The sequence below is a fragment of the Sphaerodactylus townsendi genome, linkage group LG04, assembly GCF_021028975.2.
Source record: "Sphaerodactylus townsendi isolate TG3544 linkage group LG04, MPM_Stown_v2.3, whole genome shotgun sequence".
Lineage (NCBI taxonomy): Eukaryota > Metazoa > Chordata > Lepidosauria > Squamata > Sphaerodactylidae > Sphaerodactylus > Sphaerodactylus townsendi.
Genome location: NC_059428.1, coordinates 153,361,795 through 153,382,454, shown reverse-complemented (window position 1 = coordinate 153,382,454; position 20,660 = coordinate 153,361,795). Strand labels below are relative to the sequence as shown.

The 20,660-nt window shown below is 45.5% G+C and overlaps 1 protein-coding gene across 9 annotated transcripts in view; it reads right to left on the bottom strand.

Annotated features, from left to right (window-relative positions):
- Positions 1 to 20,660, bottom strand: part of LOC125431855 (ankyrin repeat and fibronectin type-III domain-containing protein 1-like) — a 310,810-nt gene that overhangs the window by 97,146 nt on the left and 193,004 nt on the right. For 8 of the 9 annotated variants that reach the window (XM_048495029.1, XM_048495028.1, XM_048495032.1 and 5 more), the window contains one exon: positions 9,107 to 9,147. In XM_048495029.1, coding sequence (XP_048350986.1) covers positions 9,107 to 9,147 — 41 coding nt within the window. Of the gene's footprint in view, positions 1 to 9,106; positions 9,148 to 10,344; positions 10,437 to 20,660 lie in introns of those variants that run through there. The other variant, XM_048495039.1, reaches the window with a different exon arrangement.

Genomic DNA, 20,660 nt, shown 5'->3' with positions numbered 1-20,660 from the left:
GGAGGCCTGCTCATATTGGGGTTGCTTTTGCTGCTTTCTGTATAATGGGGGGTGGGGTGGAATGGGTTAATTGCAATACTGTCTGTCTCTGCTCTGTTTCTTAAGAATGATTTCATTCCCCAGGTGCTGCTCAAGGTCAGTGGCTGGGCATCTTCACTGTTATCTCCTTTGCCATTGTTTTAGGCGCGCTTTCCTAGGATGGGAGGTGCATGCCGTTTTAAGTACTGGATCTTTGCGTGCGTAAATCAGTTCTGGCTTTGTCCAGGGAAGATCCACAAGCTGTTGATTAAACTGCTGTTTTACACAAAAGTTTGTCTCAGTCTTTGGGATTCTGACACCACCTAAACATCAGGAAGAACTTTCTGACTGTCAGGGCTGTTCAACAGTTGAATTCACTGCCTCGGAGAATGATGGAGTCTCCTTCTTTGGAGGTTTTTAAACAGAGGCTGGCTGAACCCTTGTGGGCAACTCAATGATTCTTGGATACCATGTACAGTACTGGCTAAAAGCATGACATGGACTTATACTGAGGTCAGCATTGTCCCCTCTTTCTGACAACCATTCTCCAGGTCTTGCATTGTTTACTACCTCATCCTTCACCAATTAGAGATGTTGGAGATCGAACCTGGGACCTTCTGCATGCAAAAAAATGCTCCACCACCAAGCCACAGCCCTGCACTGTCTCAGGAGGCGATGCAGGGGGCATGTTAAGCCGTCAGGGTTCCTCTGTCACTTCCTGATCCTTCAGCTCCCCTAGCCACTCCTATCAAACTTCTCTCCTGTCAACCACCAAGTGTGTCCTACAGATCAGAAATAATTCCCAGCAAAGCATTTTCCCCTCACATCCCACAGAATACCAAGCAAACTCTGCCAAACATGGGCTACTCATCTTCCATCCCCCCCTTCTGCAGTCCGCCGTCATACACAACCTTCCAAAAATATGTCACTGTGGTTTGAAGGAACCTCTTAAGAAACTGGTTTGGTAAGGCCAAAAAATGAAGGCCGAAATTAGCTGGTGCCTTATCACTGGTGTGGAAAGTAGTGCTTGCAGTTCTCTATCCTGGGCTACAGTGAACAGCTTCTCTTCCTCGTACCTGAGCCAAGACAATGATGAATGCAAAGCTCTCCCTCGGTGTCAGGAGCATATTGTAGAGGAACAGCAACGGATGTGGGAAGGATGTAATTAATCATCCCCGAGCCACCCTGTACAACTCATGGGTTTCAAACGCTGCCATCGTCATGTTTAAGAACTAGCCTGCTGGATCAGACCAGAGTCCATCTAGTCCAGTTTCCCGGTTGCGGCTCCAACCTGCTTGCTTTCCCTTGAAAGCTCTGCTGAATGAGACGGGAGCCCCACTGAAACAGTCTCCCTGGCTCCACTCGCAAGAAGAGATTGGCCTGGCTATATGAAACATGCAGAGAGAGAAGGAACTATCCCTCTAGTCCAGGGGTAGGGAACCTGCGGCTCTCCAGATGTTCAGGAACTACAATTCCCATCAGCCTCTGTCAGCATGGCCAATTGGCCATGCTGGTAGGGGCTGATGGGAATTGTAGTTCCTGAACATCTGGAGAGCCGCAGGTTCCCTACCCCTGCTCTAGTCGATCCCTATCACAAACGACTGGGATCAATATATTTACATATGTATATGCCAATTTTCTCCCCTACGAAGGCTCTGAAGCAGCTTATTTTCCCCTCCTCTGTTTTATCCTCACAACAAGCTATGAGGTAGGGTAGGCTGAGAGAGGAGACTGCTGCAAGCTTCCATGCCAGCGTGATGCAAGTGGTTAAGAGCAGGTGGATTCCAATCTGGAGAACCGGGTTTGAGTCCCCAGTTCTCCACCTGAGTGGCGGAGGCTTATCTGGTGAACCAGATATGTTTCCACACTCCTATGATCCTGCTGGGTAACCTTGGGCCATTCAGAAATCTCTCACAAGGTGTCTGTTGTGGGGAGAGAAAGGGAAAGGAGCTTGTAAGTCATCCTGAGTCTCCTTACAGGAGAGAAAGACAGGGTATAAATCCAAACTCCTCCTCCTCCTCCTCCTCCTCTTCTTCTAGATTGGGAATTCAAACCTGGATCTCTCAGAGCATGCACTTTGTTTCCATCTACGGTTCATCACCGCTTTCTTGCTTTATGTGCGTTTTTTCCGCTGTGTTTCCATCGTAATGACTTTTAGCCTCCTACAATAAATGCCACTTGATACTACATCAAGCTACGTCGTGTCACAGTAAGACATCAGATGGGGCTAGCGACGCTGGCAACTAAGCATTCCTATGTGACTTTTCTTAGTAAAAGAGCTTGAAACGGATGATGCAAGCCATTGTCCAAAACACCAAATAAGGCATTTTGCTCCTTCATGTTTGGAAGACACTGCATGAACCACAAGCATAGCTGCAACCTACAGGAGAGTTGCAGAGGTCAAACAAAGATGGACAAGTGAGGAACGCAACACTATCAGTTCTTCCAATAATTTCCCTTCCATTCCCAGCATCGAAGCCAGGCACAACTCACAGCTAATTTATCTTAAATCAAATCAAATCAAACACCTTTATTAGGCATAAAAACCATCATGTGCCGAAAGTTTACAATTTACAATTGGAGGAATACTATTGCACATCGTGTGAAACTCGCACTAAAAATATGGCTACTGCTTCAGACATTTCGATATTAGGATTTTGAGCAGCGGGCTCAGTTGTTACTGTTTAGCTGTGATTTTGGTAATTTACTAATTATAAAACTGTATTTTCCTCGTTTAGAGGTCCAAGTGAACGACCGGCTTTGGTCCGGTCTCCACAACTATGTTGCTGTTGGCGGGGGATTTTAATGCTAGAATTGGCAAAGATGAGTCCAATTTTATTTCTCTGACCGGCCTTGAAGCCAAGTCTTTGCCATGGCATTTTTCAGCCCCTGGACTTTCAGCAGATACCATCTTCAATCATGCTGGTGTAAACATGATTGAATTTTGCCAACATTTTGATTTAATTATCTGAAATGGGTTGACTCAGCTCAAAGACATGGCTGATTTCGCTTTTATTTCCTCCCGTGGTGATAGTGTTGTAGACCACTTTTTAGTCCCACATTCTTGTTATAATGCTGTCCATAATGCTACGGTCTCCACTCAAGTTTGGAGTGATCATATGCCTCTAGCAATGCAACTGATTTCTTGAGCTAATTTATCTTTGCAGTAATCTGGTGAGGAAAGCTGCCCTGTGTCAGGAAGAGTTTTCTGAACTTCCTAGCGGGCATTCCGTGGCCGAGCAGCAATCCTAATTTGGGTCTCCTTCCACACCACAGGGCAACACGACTCTGTTCCACACATCCGTTGCCTTCTCCACACTGGATTACCGCGCCCATGAGTGAGAATCACAAGGGAACCACCTTCACAGATAAGCATTCTGACAGCCCTTCATCCAAAGGCCCTGCATATGATGCTCCATATCTGCGATGGCTCATTCATGCAGCTACGTGTGTCGTCACCTGATATGCCAGGCAAATAGCGGGCATGCGCACACGAACCAGGCAGGCCACAAATCCCCCCAGAGAGCCAAATAACCTGACGCTGGTGACAGACTGCCCCTGCAAAAACTCAGCTGCAAAGCCCTCTAATAGCCCATGCTTACAGCTTGGGAAAGTCCAAATAAATATATTAAAAGGACATAAATAAAGTTGCTTAAGATGGTTGTTTGCCTCCCCTCAAGATGGGACCCTCTCCTCCCCCCCCTCCTCACACCCCGACTGTTTAGCTTGGCATAGGACAGCTGGATAATTTGTTTCCATTGCAATGAAGTCCTAATTAACTGGAATAAACTTTTTACACTAAGTGTGTTTGTTTAATAAACTGGCCCTTTCAGAGCCTTACCGAGAGCTGATTGATGAATTTGAGGGGAGTGGAAACACGCCGGGCGCTCGGACATTCAAAGCTGCAGTGTCTGAGCAGCCGAGCCCTGAAAAAGCTCCCTCTGTGTTTGCAAAATCCAAAATGACACATCAGATGTCTGGCTGGGGACACGGACTTCAGCTCCACTGTTATGTACAAATATTTAGCATTTTTTCTCTCTCTCTCCCCCCAGCTATTGCCTACCCTCGAGGCTTCTAGGATTTATTTAGTACAATTTGACGATGGTGCTGCCCTGTGGTCCTTTCCACTTCCTGCAGCTCTTCTTCTTCTCTGGAGCGCCACCTTGTCTGAAGCGGGCCGTTGCTCAATGCCGCTAGAGAAAGGCCCCAACGGAAAGGAGAACCCTCCTGCATCGAAGGTATCAATCACACTTCTATGGGCGAAGTGTTCATATTCCATGCTTTGGGGGCATATTTTGCAAACGGTGCCAAGGGTGTTCCAGTGCCAACATTTGGATTTTTCAAAAGATTTACACCCCCCCCCCCCCCCCCCCCCCCCAAGAAAGCAGGACAGCAACAGGCCAAGAAACGAGGACAGGAGTAAACTAGGGGGTAGCAAAATCTGTAAGGGGAAGGAGACAGGGAACCATGAGAAGCTGTGCAGGGTACAAAAACCTCCTAAGTAGTGAGAAACCAAACCCCCGTATGTTTTCACAACCTGCTTCGACAGACACAATTAGTTAGATGATAATCCGTGTGGCTATGGAGGGATTTTAATTTGTAATGGAAGCTGAGGATCTCAGAAACCAAAGGTTGCCCTAGATTTCAGACTGGGCCCATACAGAGAATGCAGGGACATAAGAAATAGGTACAGCCACAAGAATGATCATCAACCACTTGCTGGGTCTCACCAGCTGTATACTAATTGACCATTAAAGCGCCAGAAAGGCAGATGCCGCTGGATGTGTGCATCAGCAGAGAAAGAGCATCCACCTTTCAATTACTTGGTCGGGCAAAGCACATAGAAGACCCTCCCTTGTTTCAAAAAAGTATCTCGGTGCTAGCTGATTGAATCAAACTTTGCTTTATCGAGAATGCACAATCTTTGTCCTTCTGTTCCCAAAATGCCCGACTTCCTATGATCATCTTCATCTTCAAACAAAGAAATCCCAAGTATTACAATGGAGAAGAACTGCAACTGGGCAGCCTTGCTGCCGGGTCTGCTAAATTCAGCTTATCTAACTCTGAATTCACCCCTGGCCTAAGTAGAGAATCTACGTTCTCCAGTAACTCTCATAAACTGCACTTCAGTCCCTACCATTCATTATTCAGTCCCCATAGACACCAGTTGGTTTAATTTCTCTCACACCCTCCCGGATCCGTAATAGTACAGTCTTTGTCCACTCAGCCCCATCTCTGTCCTATATGAAAAACAGAACTGCTGACTCCCCGACTAAGGGGCCCTGAACCCTTTGAGTTGTGTGGTCTATTCTCTATTCACAGAGAACCTCATTGTAACCTTTCACAGAGTCGCACATTAGCACACAGATACTACGGCTTGCGTGCTTCAAAACCCCACGCTCCTACCACTTCCCCAGTGCTAAACGGAGAGCGGACTCCAGGACAGACCGCGTGTATTCTAGCAGGCAGCTTCTCATTTCCTGCATCAGGTACAGCAGCCGATTGGGAAAATGCTGCTGTTATCTCGGAGGCTTCAAAACCTTTCAGTCCCTCCACAGTCAACTGGAATCTGATGACTTTGGGAACAAAGATGCGAGAGCATCAGCCTTAGTCAGCAAGCTCCCTCCAAGAAAGCCTGCACTTGCTCAGCAGTGGGGCGTCCCATTTGACAGAAGGATGCCCACTTTCCTGCCCACCTCTGTTGCCATTCGTGATCACCTCCTTGACCCGCTTTAGATTTTGCGTCCTTGGGGTTGTCTCTCCCGCATTCAGAGATGCTGTTTTCAGCTTCGACCTTCAATTAATTTGGCTTGAGAAGCGCGAGGGATGAGGTCCGCTGGAGAACCCCAAGGTCTTTGGCTTCGCCAGCCATTCTGGCACTTTGTTTCGTTTTGTTCATCTTCAACTGCTCATTAAACAGGCGGTGGCCACTCATTAACCGCTACCCCCAACGAGTCTGACCCCTGACTCCAGGAGAGGCCAAGACCTGAATGGCCACAGAGAATGACTTCTCTGTTGTTGTTCTCCAGGGTGGTCCCTTTAGGACCGTTATAGGGCAGTGTGGCAGGAAAAGTTAGCCTTATGGTCTGATGAACACCCCCCACCCCCCCAGCATTCAATTCTCCCACTTTATACACTCGTACCTTTTAAAGCGGGAGGGGGGCGAGGTTGCTGAGTTGTTAGGTCCACTTGTGGCAATGAGAGCCTTGGCCAAAGAGGTTTTTAAATTGGACTGAAACTAAAATTGCAGAAAAGGCCGCATTTGTTAAAAAGTGGGGGAAAGACTAGTGTTTCTATAGCAACCTGAGCAATAAAAAGTCTCCCAGTGCAATCTCAACACATTAAAAGCTCCCGAAAATGGGGGGAGGGTGTGTGTATCAGGAATCAAACCTATGTATTTCATAAATGGGAATCAAAATTTGTTCTAGTATGAAATGTGGCCTCACCTCTGGGTACAATATAATGGCACAATAATAATCAAATTATTACAATAGCTTGCTGCAGAGGTATTGGGTAATGTTGGCATTTCACAAATGTAAACACTGCAAGGGACAAATCCCTTAACTGGTGTGTTTCATATCAGCTCACCCCCCCAAGGGTGATTCTCTCACCAATCTTGTTTAACATCTTTATGCAACCCAGTTAATCCTGAGATTTGGACTGGGGTGTCATCAGTATGCTGATGACACCCCATTAGATCTGCGGTTGGAAGGTCATCTGGGAGCAAAATAAATTTAAAAAATAAAGCATCCTCCGACAAGCACGCACCTAGCTAATGCAAAGGATCTGCACTGTGAAACACAGTTCAGTACAGCGGGCAGGCAAAATTCACAGGTTTAACTCAGCTGTCAGTAGCAGTTGAAATAAAACAACTCGGGTTAAGCACCCATGTGACACAGACAGAATTCCTTGCCCCCAGATTTCCTAGCCTGACTCTCGCTCTCATTCTGATCAGAGGCAATGGAGGATTTATTATTTCAATTACTGGTTGAGAGCATGACGCTTTGTCACGCGTTTGCTGGGGATGGGCAGGGGGGGAAGGCAGCAGAATTTGCCTTTCAGGAAGGTATATCAATTTTAAATTGGTCCCTATTGAGAGATCAAGAATGCTCCTCCAGGTACACAGAAAGTTGATTTTGTTTGTCTTTGCTCTAATGATGCTTCATCCCAAAGAACAGTGTACTTTACACCCAGGTTTGTTTTACTTTCACATGTTATCTCTAGACACTATCATGTGAATAAGTGATACCAAGAATGTCAAGGGAACTACTGAAAAAGTACAGCGATGTGGTTCGTAAAGCAGTCTTTAGCACAGTCTCACCCCTAAAGGACACTGACTTAAATCAAGCACAGTAACTCTGCTTAGGATTGTACTGGAAACTAAGAACAGTTCAAAAGATTTTTAACCATCTTTGAAGCAAATATTCAGAATCCATCCAACAGTTGTTACCACTAACTGGATCAGGGGTCTCCTCATTTTCCAAAGGTGCAAAGCGATTCTCAAGAGGCACTGTAAACTCATTCAAGTAGCTTCCTTGGAATGAGATAGCTGTCCCTCCACCATAAAAATCTCCAATTTTTAGTTGTTTGGGGAGGAGAGGAGACTGTAGTGTTTCTTTTTCTCGTCGTCTCTTCCTGCAACCCATTTTTGTGAGAAGAGTCAACCGTGACAATAGCAACGGGGTGATGATAAAGGTTAGTTACTATTCAAGTCCACATCAAAAGTTCAAAGAGAATGAGGAATATATATCGAGACATTCATCCATGGAAGTACACGGAAAGTACATGGCGTACACAACTACCATCAGGGGGAAAAGTCCAGCTCTGCCAAAAGTTGAGCCAGTCAGAAGGAGAACAGGCTTAATTTACATTGATCTCCTAAGAGTCAGCCTTAAATTGCTCGCCTTTGCAATGAACTGTCATAGAGACAGCACACAACAAGGCAACCATGACAAGTGTCTGACAGAGTACAGACCATTCAAGATTACAGAGCCGTGCTGTCAATCTGCAGGAGCACGTTTAAAAACTGCTGAGTCCCGCAACCGCTCTCACTGACTTCCCCCAAATCCAGCAATTACAAGGTACCCTGAAGCAAGCAAACTAATAGGCCTAAATTTAAAAATCCGAATGCCAATTTAGAAGTCTCACCTAAGCATGTGGCATTTCAGAACACAGTGACAGCTTGCTAGTAAAACCACCTAAGAGGAAGAAGAGTGGGAGCGCCGGCTCTGCTTCCTCCCTGCACCAAGAGTAGAGCTTACAGCTGATATACCAGGTAAGGGTATGTGGCACTGGCAGAGGATTATATTCACCAAGTTATCCTCTTATATCTTCCTGTGATAAGTTTACATTTCACACATGGAAAAGACTCTTGGCAAAAAGCAGTGACCAGCTGGTGGATTATAAATGGGAGCAGGTGAAAACTTCCTGCCGGACACTGAACTGACAGCTCCTTCTTTCTCTACAATGAAAACCTACTGATGCACAACCAACGGGGCATTTTACAATATTAAAAAGTTATCTGTGGTTAAAAAAAGTTAGGTTTTTCTGGTGTGTGGGTGTGTGTTTTCAAAAAAGAGATCACAACAACCTTCTACATCCCCACAAATGTGTCTTTGATCTGGAGCTACAGACAAGTCAATATCCGCACCAAAATTTAAAGCAACTGTATGAAAAATCCAGATTTGTGGATTTTACCCAGTTTTACCCATTACCTTATACTAATTCAGTGTCATTCTAAAATCCATATTAGATCTTACTCTCAAAGCATCAAGATAAATACTGTACTAGAAAAAAGACAAGCCATACAAGGTCAATGAATTAAAATAACCCTTCTAAATGACATTAACCACCCCTCCTTTCACTAATATTACTACAAGCAGAAATGTTTCCTTCAAAAAATGCTCAGACTTGTGGAAGGCTTCATCCTTTTGGAAGATCCAAATATGACATCCATGTGGCACCTCAAACTGAGGGTGAACCCACCGGAGCAGCGGCATGCCACTTCCTGGAGCCCATTCAGCTCCTCCCCTTTCGGATGGGACTGTGAGTAATTTTTCAAAAAGAGGAAAAGGGGGTGAAGGCTTACTTTGATGGGTACAAGTCCTTCTTGTCTGCTGATCCAAGGCTCTGGAATACAGAAAGATATTGTGTTGTTAAATTTCACATTTTATCCAGACACACGCAACAAAGAAAGTAATAAATCACAAAACGTGACATAGGTGCAAAGATGGGGTTGGTAAATTTTACTTTTTTTGCCCTAGGTTCTAGAACACCATATCAGAAATTAATGATAGGCCGAATCAGCCTCACAGATTGGGGTAGCTTAAAAATGAAGCATTTTTTTCACTCACGTCTGGTGCTAAATCAGAATACTTGAATGAAACAGCCAATTGCGGGGGATGTGCCTGTTTGTGTGATGATACCCCTGACTAAGGACGAGCAGGTTTGCCGTGAAGTCTAAAAGGGCATCTGTTGTACCCAAAGCTTGCAGGAGCTAAGGACTGCTCTTGGAGGTATGTCTTGTTCCACACCTGGATTAGCGCTATGGCCTGAACCTGGCCCTAAGTGAAGCTTTCTCCAGGGAAAACTTTTGTCTCATTCCTCAACACAGCCATCATAAGTTAAATCTTGTTTCGGTGGCTAGAGCTTACGGGTCAGGTTTGGGAATGAATCGGTGATATCTACACCAGGGAAGCCTTCGTCTTTCATAGCTACCACCCCAAGCATTTCTGAAAGCACCCAAGAAACAAGATGGGTGGAGAGGCAGGAGAAGAATCTTTTCCCCCTCTTTTTTGCTATAAAAACAAACAGGGCTGCCAGACCACATCGATAACCTCAATTCTCTGCTGATTGACAGATATTATATAAGTTGCAAAATGTGTCAGATGCCTCAAACGTCAGCAGCCTAGCCCATCTGTGGGGTTCAGAGACATTTTTCCCCATGAGGTAATTGACACAGAATAATTCATCCCTCATCTTTACCGACAGGCACTACAGGTCTTGAGTAACCTAAGCCTTTGGAACATGCTTTCGCTGCCAGTCAAGGAATGAAGCATACCCCAGTAGTAATCAAGAAATGGGACATGCTAGGAATTGCCCTAAAAACATACAAATAGAATTAAAAAGCCAGGAACGGAAGACAGTCTCTTTCTGTGACTGCCACCCATATTTAAGGAAGCACACGGAGCCACCACGAATGGACACAGGCATACTAAACCTCCACTGGATGGGAGGAGCAAGAGAGACAATATGAAACAGAAAGACCAAACCTTAATTCAGGAAGCCCAAGAATTCCACTGCTAAAGACCCTTCTTGCGCCTTTACCTGTCCTGCTCTTTCTCACAGCTCACTTCCTCATCCTCCTTCCTCTCAAACCTGACATTCTTTTCCACAGGAGAAAGATGAGGACGGTCGTTATTTGCCTGCCAGCAGCATGCTTGCACTCCTGAGCTGGTGTTGTACTTTTAGATTGTGGTTGCCAAGCAATGGCTACAAGCCGATTCCAAAAGCAGTGGGAAGCGACGAGGCAGAATACTAATCAATGGAGCAGTAAACTTGCCCTCCTCGCCGGGCCAGCGACCGGGGCCGGCTCCCTGAAACAGCAGCCGCTGGGACTTAAATTGTTTGTTAGCAAAGTGAATTGAACAATAAAACCTCTGGTTCCTACAGTAGAGGAAGTTTAGGTATTATTAGATAGTTGGGCTTGTGGCCAGGATGGTGTGGGTGTTTTACACCACCTCGTTTTCCTGCAGGCGACTAATAGATATTATTACCGCCACTGCAAAGAATCCCAGTATAAGGCCAGTGTTGCGGCATGTTCGCTCACCTTTTTACTTGTTCACAAAGCAAACAGTGTGTGTTTGTGTGCTGAGCATTACTAGCCAAACAAGCTAGCCACTTGCTCATTAAGAAGAGGAGTTTGGACTTACCCCCCGCTTTTCTCAAAAGTAAGGAGAATCAAAGCAGCTTACAACTCCTCTCCCCACAACAGACATCCTGTGCACTAGGTGGGGCTGAAAGAGTCCTGTGACTGACCCAAAGTCACCCAGCAGGCTTCACGTGGAGGAGCGGGGCAACAGATCCAGATCACCAGATAAGAATCTGCCGCTTATGTGAAGGAGAGGGGAATCAAACCCGGTTCTCCAGATTAGGATCCACCTGCTGTTAACCATTATACTACACTGGAACTCACTATTCCAGAAGCACTTGAGAGTGGAAGTAACCGGAGCTGTACAATCCAACACCAAGCCAGGATGTTTACCGCAAAGACCTGATGAGGGGTTGGCAACTGATTTTACAGCTGGTTGTACTGGGAAGGGGGCCGGCAAAGTGGCATTCTATCAACCCACAAAAAGAGACTCTAGGTCTCGTGGGTGATAACTAGTGCTCCCTCCACTAAACCTTCTTGCTTCTGCACTGGAAACTAGCACCTAGGTGCACACACAAATCTGCATTATTCTGAGTCAGATCCATTGGGGCATCAAATTCAATCTTGCCTATGCTGACAAGAAGCACCTCTCCAGGGGGTTGGGGCGGGGGGACCTCTTGCACATCTCCTATGACCTGATGCTGGGGATTAAACCTGGAACCTTCTGCACACCAAACAGATGCTGTGCTACTGAGACAAAGCCCCTCGCAACCTTAGGGCTTGGAGGAGGAGGAAGAGGAGGAGGAGGAGGAAGAGGAGGAGGAGAAGTAGAGGAGGAGGAGTAGTTTGGATTTATATCCCACCTTTCTCTCTTGTAAGGAGACTTAAGGAGGCTTACAAGCTATTTTCCCTTCCTCTCCCCACAACAGATGCCTTGTGAGGTAGGTGGGGCTAAGAGAGTTTCAACACAACTGTGACTAGCCCAAGGTCACCCAGCAGGAACGGAGGAGTGCAGAAACACATCTGGTTCACGAGATAAGCCTCTGTCAACCAGGTGGAGGAGTGGGGAATCAAACCCGGTTCTCCAGATTAGAATCCACCTGCTCTTCACCACTATACCACGCTGAGCCTTCCACTTATTTAAGAAACAAACTGATTTCCCTGGACTAAGCCTTGTTTTGAACTGGCCTCTCTTCATATCACCCTCCTCTTTTCCTCTGTGTACATAAACCAGACTGAAGATTTACATTCCTACGTATCAAGTGAAGTGATCCCTCACAAAACCTTTACCCGGTAATAAATTTTAATTTTTAAGCTGCCACCAGACTCATGTTTTATTCCATATTTGCCATTTAAATTCTACTGAAATACACCTTATTCATGTTCACTGGGCATGAGGCACTTCTGTCTGGGTTTTATAATAGGCTGGATTTTGTGTGACAAGGATGACTTCTCTATAAGAAGAGTTTGGTTAGGTGCTGTCAATACACAGAGCCCAAGTACATGAGCTCTAGATTTTATGAATTTACTTTATGATTGCATGCCATTAAAATCCCACTCCTAGTTAGCTGAAGCATTCACAATTTTTTCTATGCAATTTTCCCCTAGCCTTTTAAAATGTATTTATATGGCTTTTAAGACTTTTAAAGGAGGCATCTGTTTAATTTTGTGAAGTGCTATGTGTGTATTGCAGAATAGGTCAAGATTTATAATCCAGCAAGGCTAGATTATAAATCAACGTGAGCACAGTTTGAGGCATGAATTTGTAATCCTTTCGTTATAAACACGACTCTTCTAAGGAAAACTGTTTGCTTACCACCCTCTGTCAAGGAAGTCATCTCAGAATGGAAAGAAAAGGGCTGATGGCTGACCAATGTTGCAATTCCCCCCACATACATTTTAAAAAAACAGAACCAAGCTCAATGCTGGATAAATGTGCCGTGGTCAGAAAATGCCAACCACCTGTTCAATCCTCACCCCCAAAATAACACTTTATCTACTTGTGAAATATACAACACTGGTAAATTCTTCAGTGTGCCAACACACACAGCGGGTCTTGTGGTCTCTTGAAGCATTTATCAGATTTATTGGTATGCACCAAGTCCTTTTGGAAAAACTTTTAAGCCAGCAGGAAAAACAACAACAATCTCAATTCGTTCCCTGGGGCAAAGGGGCCGCACAATTTTGTGCGTCTGCCACAACAGACCAATACAGCTACCCACACGGGTAGATGGTGAGAGGTCTGACTGCTCCAAGTGAAGAACACTGCATCAGTCCTTATGACTGCAAAAGAATGCTATCAAAGCCACATTAAACATTCAACATGATGAAAGATATTAAAAATGTTCGCTGTGTGAACAGACTGCACGAACAGAGAAACACAGAGCTGGCAGGGACATCAAGGGTCATCTAGTCCAACTCCCTGCAAAACGCAGGAAATTCACAACCCCTGCTCTATGTCCAGAGGACGGCAAAAAAATACCCCTCCATGATCCCTGGATAATCTGGCCTGGAGGAAAATTCTTTCCTGGCCTGGAAGTGGCAATCAGTTTTTACCTGGGCACGAAAGGAAGGGTCCTGAGAGCTGAGCACAGACTCACCCTTTCTATCCTCCCTCTCGTGATCTGCTAAGTTCACAGAAGCAGCCTTGCTGTCAGATGGTCTCTGCCTAAAAACCTCCAAACCTCCAAAGGAAACCTGTGCCGGTGAGGAACGGCTCTCCCTGTCAGCCAAAAATCTCTTTTCATTTAATTTAAACCAGATAGTTCCGATCCGACCTTCTGGGGTGACGGTAAACAATTCTGCTCTGTTCCCGATGGAACAGCCCTTCAAATACTCGAAGATGGCGATCGTATCACCTCTCCGGGGCTAAACGTACACAGCTCCTTCAACCTTTCCTCGCAGGGCTTGGTCTCCAGACCTCTCACCTTCTTCACTGCTGTCTTCTGGATACATTAATCCTAATCGTAATCCTCACAGAACACCATTAACCGGTACATGTGGGAAAGGCCTGGGGTTTATCCCTTGTTTGATATTGCCCCATGTACAACTGCCCTCCGCAAGCTCTACAGATAAAGTCTACTCAAGTCATGAAGAAGGGCTCAAATCAAGCCTTTCCCCAGGCTAGTTTTGTATGGGAAGAAGAGGAGAAGAGTTTTGGATTTATACCCCACCTTTCTCTCCTGTAAGGAGACTCAAGGTGGCTTACAAGCTCATTTCCCTTCACCTCCCCACAACAGACACCCTGTGAGGTAGGTGGGGCTGAGAGAGTTCCGAGAGAACTGTGATTAGTCCAAGGTCACCCAGCAGGAATGGAGGAGTACAGAAACACATCTGGTTCACCAGATAAGCCTTGGCCACTCAGGTGAAGGAGTGGGGAATCAAACTTGGTTCTCCAGATTAGAATCCACCTGCTCTTAACCACTACACCAATATAAGAACATAAGAAAGAGCCTGCTGGATCAGACCAGCTAACTTGCTTCTCTTTTGCCACCATTTGGCAATATGGGCACAATATGGGCAAGCACTCAAGCAGTTTTAGGATGCCATTTAGGTACGTAAACCAAGAGTTGTAATCCTGAGCAGTCGCAAAGCGCATGAAGGGCTTGGTGACTCTGTGCCTTCAACTTACAACTCCATGCAGACAGAAGGCTCTAGGACCCAATAGGGAGAAATGCATCCAAAAGCCCCCTTCTTTTGGAGATCTAAGCACCACCTTCGTGATCTCTGGAGCTTCATGTACGTGACTCAGTATTAAGCCGGGCCCGGCACACTCCTCTCAGATTACTCACCCCACTGATGACTCAAGAGTTGGGAACTACATTATTAAAGCCTCTAACAAAATAATGGGGAAAGGAATCATTTGAACTGTGCTGTGGGTATTTTTTACTTGAGGCAAATTTTAAGATGATGTATTACATAAAAACGAGTCTCCCCTCTTTGGAGAGAAGCGTGAAATGGCTCTTTTCTGAAAGCAGTGTTTCAAGAGAGCAGTAGCTGGCTTAAAGCATCAGCCTGGCTGGTGAAAGATAAAGTTGAAGAAAGATAAAGTTGCCAGGGGTTGCTACAGGGGACTTTTCAGCAGGAAGTGAATTGCATGTGTCTGATAGAACTTGGACAAGCTATGTGTGTGAGAGAATGTGCTGTCAAGTCACAGCGGACTTATGGTGACCCTTTGGATTTTCAAGGCAAGAGACATCCAGAGCTAACTTGGAGCAGCAGTGATGCAGCAGTTAAGAGGAGGTGCACTCTAATCTGGAGGACCGGGTTTGACTCCCCACTCTGCCACTTGAGCTGTGGAGGATTATCTGGGGAACCAGATTACCTGTATACTCCAACACACACCAGCTGGGTGACCTTGGGCTAGTCACAGCTTTACAGAGCTCTCTCAGCCCCACCCACCTCACAGGGTGTTTGTTGGGGGGTGAGGAAGGGAAAGGAGATTATAATCCCCTTTGAGTCTCCTACAGGAGAGAAAGGGGGGTATAAATCCAAACTCCTCCTCCTCCTCCTCCTTCTTGGTGTCGCCTGGCTCTGCAATTGCTGAGAGAGATCACCCAGCAGGCTTCATGTGGAAGAGTGGGGAACTGAACCCAGTTCTCCAGATGAGAGTCCACCACACTGGCTGTCAGGACAAGCTACATTTGGAAATGTGTTGGTGTCCGTCCCCATCAAGATGCGCCCAATATATCATGGCCTACTCCTTCCTAATCACATTACAGCAGATGCATTTTGAGAGAGGAGAGTAAGCCGAAGGAAAAAGTCACTTACTACTAGAAATCCAGGTCCCATATTTGATTTGTGTACAGGAAGGGCTTTGGTAAACCTATGAGTTACAGACTCCCCCGCCCAGTGCATAGCCCATTGGGAACTGGCACCACAATGCACTAACATTTTACTGTCTGAATACTGACAGTTAAGAAAAATTTAAGTAAAAGAAAATACTCTCATGGCTTTGACTGTGCTCTTCCTGACCACAGCAAAACCACAAGAAGAAACAGACACATTACTTGTCAAAAATTCGACACTCTTGATATCCTGCAAAAGGGTGAAGGAGAGAGACAGAAAGAGAAACCAGTCAAAACAGTGTTTCCTTTCCCATATGTAACCCAGAAGGGCTGTACATGAAGCTAAACTTTAAAGCAACCCTTCACATGAATCTTTTCATGGAACTGTCTTTGAAACAGCCCAAGACAGATGGGACACAAATTCTACATATATCTTTTGAACTGGTGAACCATCAAGACACCGCTGAAAGCAGCCAAGCGTAAACAAAGCTACGGCAGAAGAAAAGCATGTGACTGGAACCATACACTTTATTAATGCTTGCTTGAAATCTATGATGCAAAGTTATTTCAAAAACAACTGTTAAAAAAAACCCCAGTTAGTAGGCCAACTAAGCAGAACTCTGTCCCAAAGTATGATGTATAAGAAATGATGTTACTTTATGTAAAGAGGAAGAGGAGAAGAGTTTGGATTTATACCCCACCTTTCTCTCCTGTAAGGAGACTCAAGGTGGCTTACAAGCTTCATTGGGTGTTACAGGGAGAGAAATTTCAAGAAATTTCCACATTCAGATTGGAAGTGCGAGCCAGCAGGGATTTTATTCAAGTGTAGGTCTGCAACCCTTTTTAAGGCTCTCAAAGGTCGGGAAACAGGCAGAATATTTCAAGAACAGGCCTGTTAGATGGGGTGGGGCGATGGACCCTTGAAAGATGCATCTTTGCCCGAGTTGGCTGAACGATCTGCACAGCAAACTATCAGTTATCAGTTCGAGAGTGGTACAATATGTTCAGCAGATGAAAGACCATAGCTGTCCAAGATAGCACTGCATTAAAAAAATTAAATACAGCTGGAAAGAAGGCTCTAACAACACTTTAAAGATGAAGAGTGTCTTTGGGGATTTCTGCTTTCTTTTCCTGAACTCCAGCTTTAAGAAAACAACAAAGTATCTCATGGCACCTTCAAGACTCGTGAGACCGACTGTGCGTAAAGCTTGCATCTGAACAGTGTCTCCAGTTCACAAAAAAAGGCCATGATAAATTCATTAATTTTTAAGGAGCTGCTGGACCTTCTTTCGAGTTGGAGGCAGCAGGTCAACACAGCTCTGAAAAGTGCTTCAAGATAGGTGCGTGTTTGGTGGAAAGTACTGTCTAGTTGACTTATGGTGGCCCAGTAGGGTTTTCAAGGCATAAGAACATAAGAAAAAGCCTGTTGGATTACACCAGAGTCCATTAGTCCAGCTACTCGCAGTGGTCCACCAGATGCCTTTGGGAGATCCATCTAGTTCTGCTACTTGCAGTGGTCCACCGGATGCCTTAGGGAGCTCACATGCAGGATGTGAAAGCAATGACCTTCTGCTGCTGCTGCTGCTGCTGCTGCTGCTGCTCCCGAGCACCTGGTCTGCTAAGGCATTTGTAACCTCAGATCAAGGAGGATCAAGATTGGTGGCCATAGATCGACTTCTCCCCATAAATCTGTCCAAGGCAAGAGCAGTTTGCCATTGCCTGCCTCTGCATAGGCAGAGAGAGTCCGGACAGAACTGTAATTGGCCCAAGCTCACCTAGGAGGCTTCATGTGGAGAAGTGGGGAATCAAGCCTGGAAAAGCTTCCACTACCCAGGCTGCTTTAAAAGGCAGCAGGCACGCTAGATGTCCCTGAAGATGCAGCTAGAGGAGGAGAAAAATGGAGCATCCACTACAGGACATGGAAGGTGTGTTGGGCACGAACAACGTTGGAAAAGAGAAGTGTTTTGTTTGTCATTTTGAAGGAGAACATGGAGAAGTCACGTCTGGCACAAACGGTTAAAAGCAAAGAGGTCCGGGACCCTATGCAAATGCATTACGGAACGATAGATCGGAGAGACCAATTTGCTTGTTAGCAACGCAGCCGGCACACAAGAGCTCCATTTAAACGTAATTAAGTTAAAGCTGCTGATATCCTTAGAATGGACGGCTTTCTCCAAGGTGGTCTCCCATGGAACAACACTGCACAGAGAGTCCTAGTGCTAATTTGGAGAGGGCCGTGACTCAGAAGGGAGTCGGCAAAAACAAAAACAAAAAAAATGACCTGGTTTGGGTTTCATAATTCTCTCAATTTCCACATTAAATTCACTCCATTAACAAGTCTTATTACAATTTTTCTAACTGCTTGAAATTCAGGTTGGCAGCAAGAAAAATTAAACTTTGGGAGAAGGTTTTTTGGGGCTTTTTTTTTGCCACTTTTAGCACAGCCAGAAATAAAGATTATGTAATACGAATTCAGCTGACTCTGCTGTCAAAGGAGCGTGAGGAAAATTGCTGTATTGGCTTTGCAGGAATCGGAGGGGGAGAAAAACGAGTTTGTTTTGGTCAGTAAAGTGAGTAGATGTGACTCAGCCTCCGAGGGAGCAGAAACACTGACTAAGAAGGGCACTATTTATACCAAAGACCCTTTATGGATCTTAACTGCCACATTATACAAAGAAATCTGGTCATGACTCCACAGGAAAGGGTGAAACTTAAGCACTGTTTTGCTCATATGCACACCACACACATGCACACACGCATACACACAAAGACGCCTAGTAAAGAAGCCCCCTTTCAGTCCTAAGGATTACTGTGCTTTTCAAAACAGAGCCAGCCACGCATTTTGGAGTCAGAAGCATTTTTAGAAACAGTCTACGGTTTTCAATGCTCCTTGAACGATAGGGATACAAGCAGCCAGTTCCCTTAACTAGCTTTGACAGACCCCCTGCTAGCCCCCTAAGGGCAAGACTCAAGGTTACTAGCAAAGATGGGGAGCAAATCTTCCATTGAGCCACTGGGCTCAGGGACAGACCTGCCAACCCACTGACAGAGAAATGTCTTGATGGGGGAACGGCCCTGTGAGGTCACTGGCCACGAAATGCAAGCAGAGCCAAGTCCCTGCTGACACCTCAGGGGCTAATCTCCTCAGACCCTCCACTGGCAATGGTGATTGGTGTCAGCCAGGGGCATACCGTCCAGGGGGACATATAGGGTCGATGGTCCCCGTGCCGCGGTCATCTAATCATATGGGGGCAGCAAATCGCTCCCCATAACCCTCCTCCTTCTCCCTGGGTCCATACACGAAACATTGTTTGGTTGTGGTGGGGGAGGGCGGCCACCAATATGGGGTGGGGGTCTCAGATTTTGCACCGGGCTACATTTTCCCTAGATATGCCCTGGTGTCAGCTCTCTAACTGGCTCCTCTTGAACTGCTGCCAATTTGCAGGAGGACACAATGGACAAGCCGAGGCCCTTTGCTGAGACCATGGTCACGTATGGCCCTGCAGTGCTGGCTTGTAGCACAGCAAGGGACACCCAGTTGGCCTTGCTCCCAGTCATTTTCACTTCCCATCCTACTTTGGCCCAGCTGGTCTTCCCTGCAAGAAAAAATAACTCGTGGGGGAGTGATCTTCTATAGAGGAAGCAACGTTGGTAGGATCTGGACCAAAAAAGTGGCATGCAAGAAAGGCATCACACACCAATATATGTTTTAAACACCAGACAGCGACTTGGAACTGCAAAGTGGAGGAGCAAAGCAATGGGTGAGGAAAAGACTGCGCATCTCTAAAACACTGTTGCTTCATACGTGTCCTGCCGTTACGTCACAAACAGCGGCTGGCATTTCAGACATATTTGCATGCAACTTTGAGGAGTACCAGCAGAGGAGTATTTAGAAAAGGGTGTCACCATCATAGAACCTCTTTGCTCAAAATCCTCTACAGAGGCATGTTCTTGAGTTGAAGAGAACATTTATCCACTTAATTTATACCCAATGGGGACTCAAAGTAGCTTCCAACACTATCGCCCTCCACTCCTCCATTTTATCTTCCCAACAACCCTGAGTTAGGCTGAGAGTATGTAAGTGGCCCAAGGTGACCCACCATGCTTCCATGACACAGCGAGAATTCGAACCTTGGTCTATCTCCCAGGTCTTAGGTCCACTACACCACACTGGCTCTAGGAAAAACCCCTCTACTTTGCTTCTAATCTGAAGATTGCGTTCTAATCCCAGATTATGCAGCAGGAGAAAATCAAACACCACGAGCCCCAAGTGGTTCTTAAAAGCTCACAGAAGCCTAGCCAATATTTTTAATTTGTTAATGACAGAAAAACTTTCACAGTCATGATTTTTTAAAAAGGAGACAAAAGTAGACATTTACCACTGACCAATGGCGCCAGGAGCAACTGATGAGCTCCACTATTTATACGGGCTCCAACCTCCATTAAATATTTAGGCATCAAACTGTATAAAGGGAGCGCAAAACATACTAGAGAATAATTTGAGCACATTATAAAAACCCTGGAGGGAAAAAATATTTTTTTTTGGGATATGTTCCCAATCTCATTAATTGGGAAGACAGCCTTGAAAAATATATATATACACACACACACACACACACACACACACACACACACACACACACATATTCTCTTTCTCCCCAAATCATTATCCTCTCTTCAGAGTGTATCATATGAAAACAGTTATATAAAAGAATAAATTATATTTGTAATGGCAAGAACCCCAGAATAAAACTAGAAACTGTGATGTTCCCATATAAAGATAGGAGACAGCTATCTGTTCCAAATTTTAAAGTTTACGACTGCGCCAAATCAAATTCACAACATACCAATATGGCCATATAAAGGGGACTCCACCCAGGCAATTTTGGAACAACTAATAATCCCCAAAACTATCAGTTTAATATATGGGGCAGCTAAATTACTTAGGAATGCAAGAACGGTTCTAGTAACACTTTAAATGCATG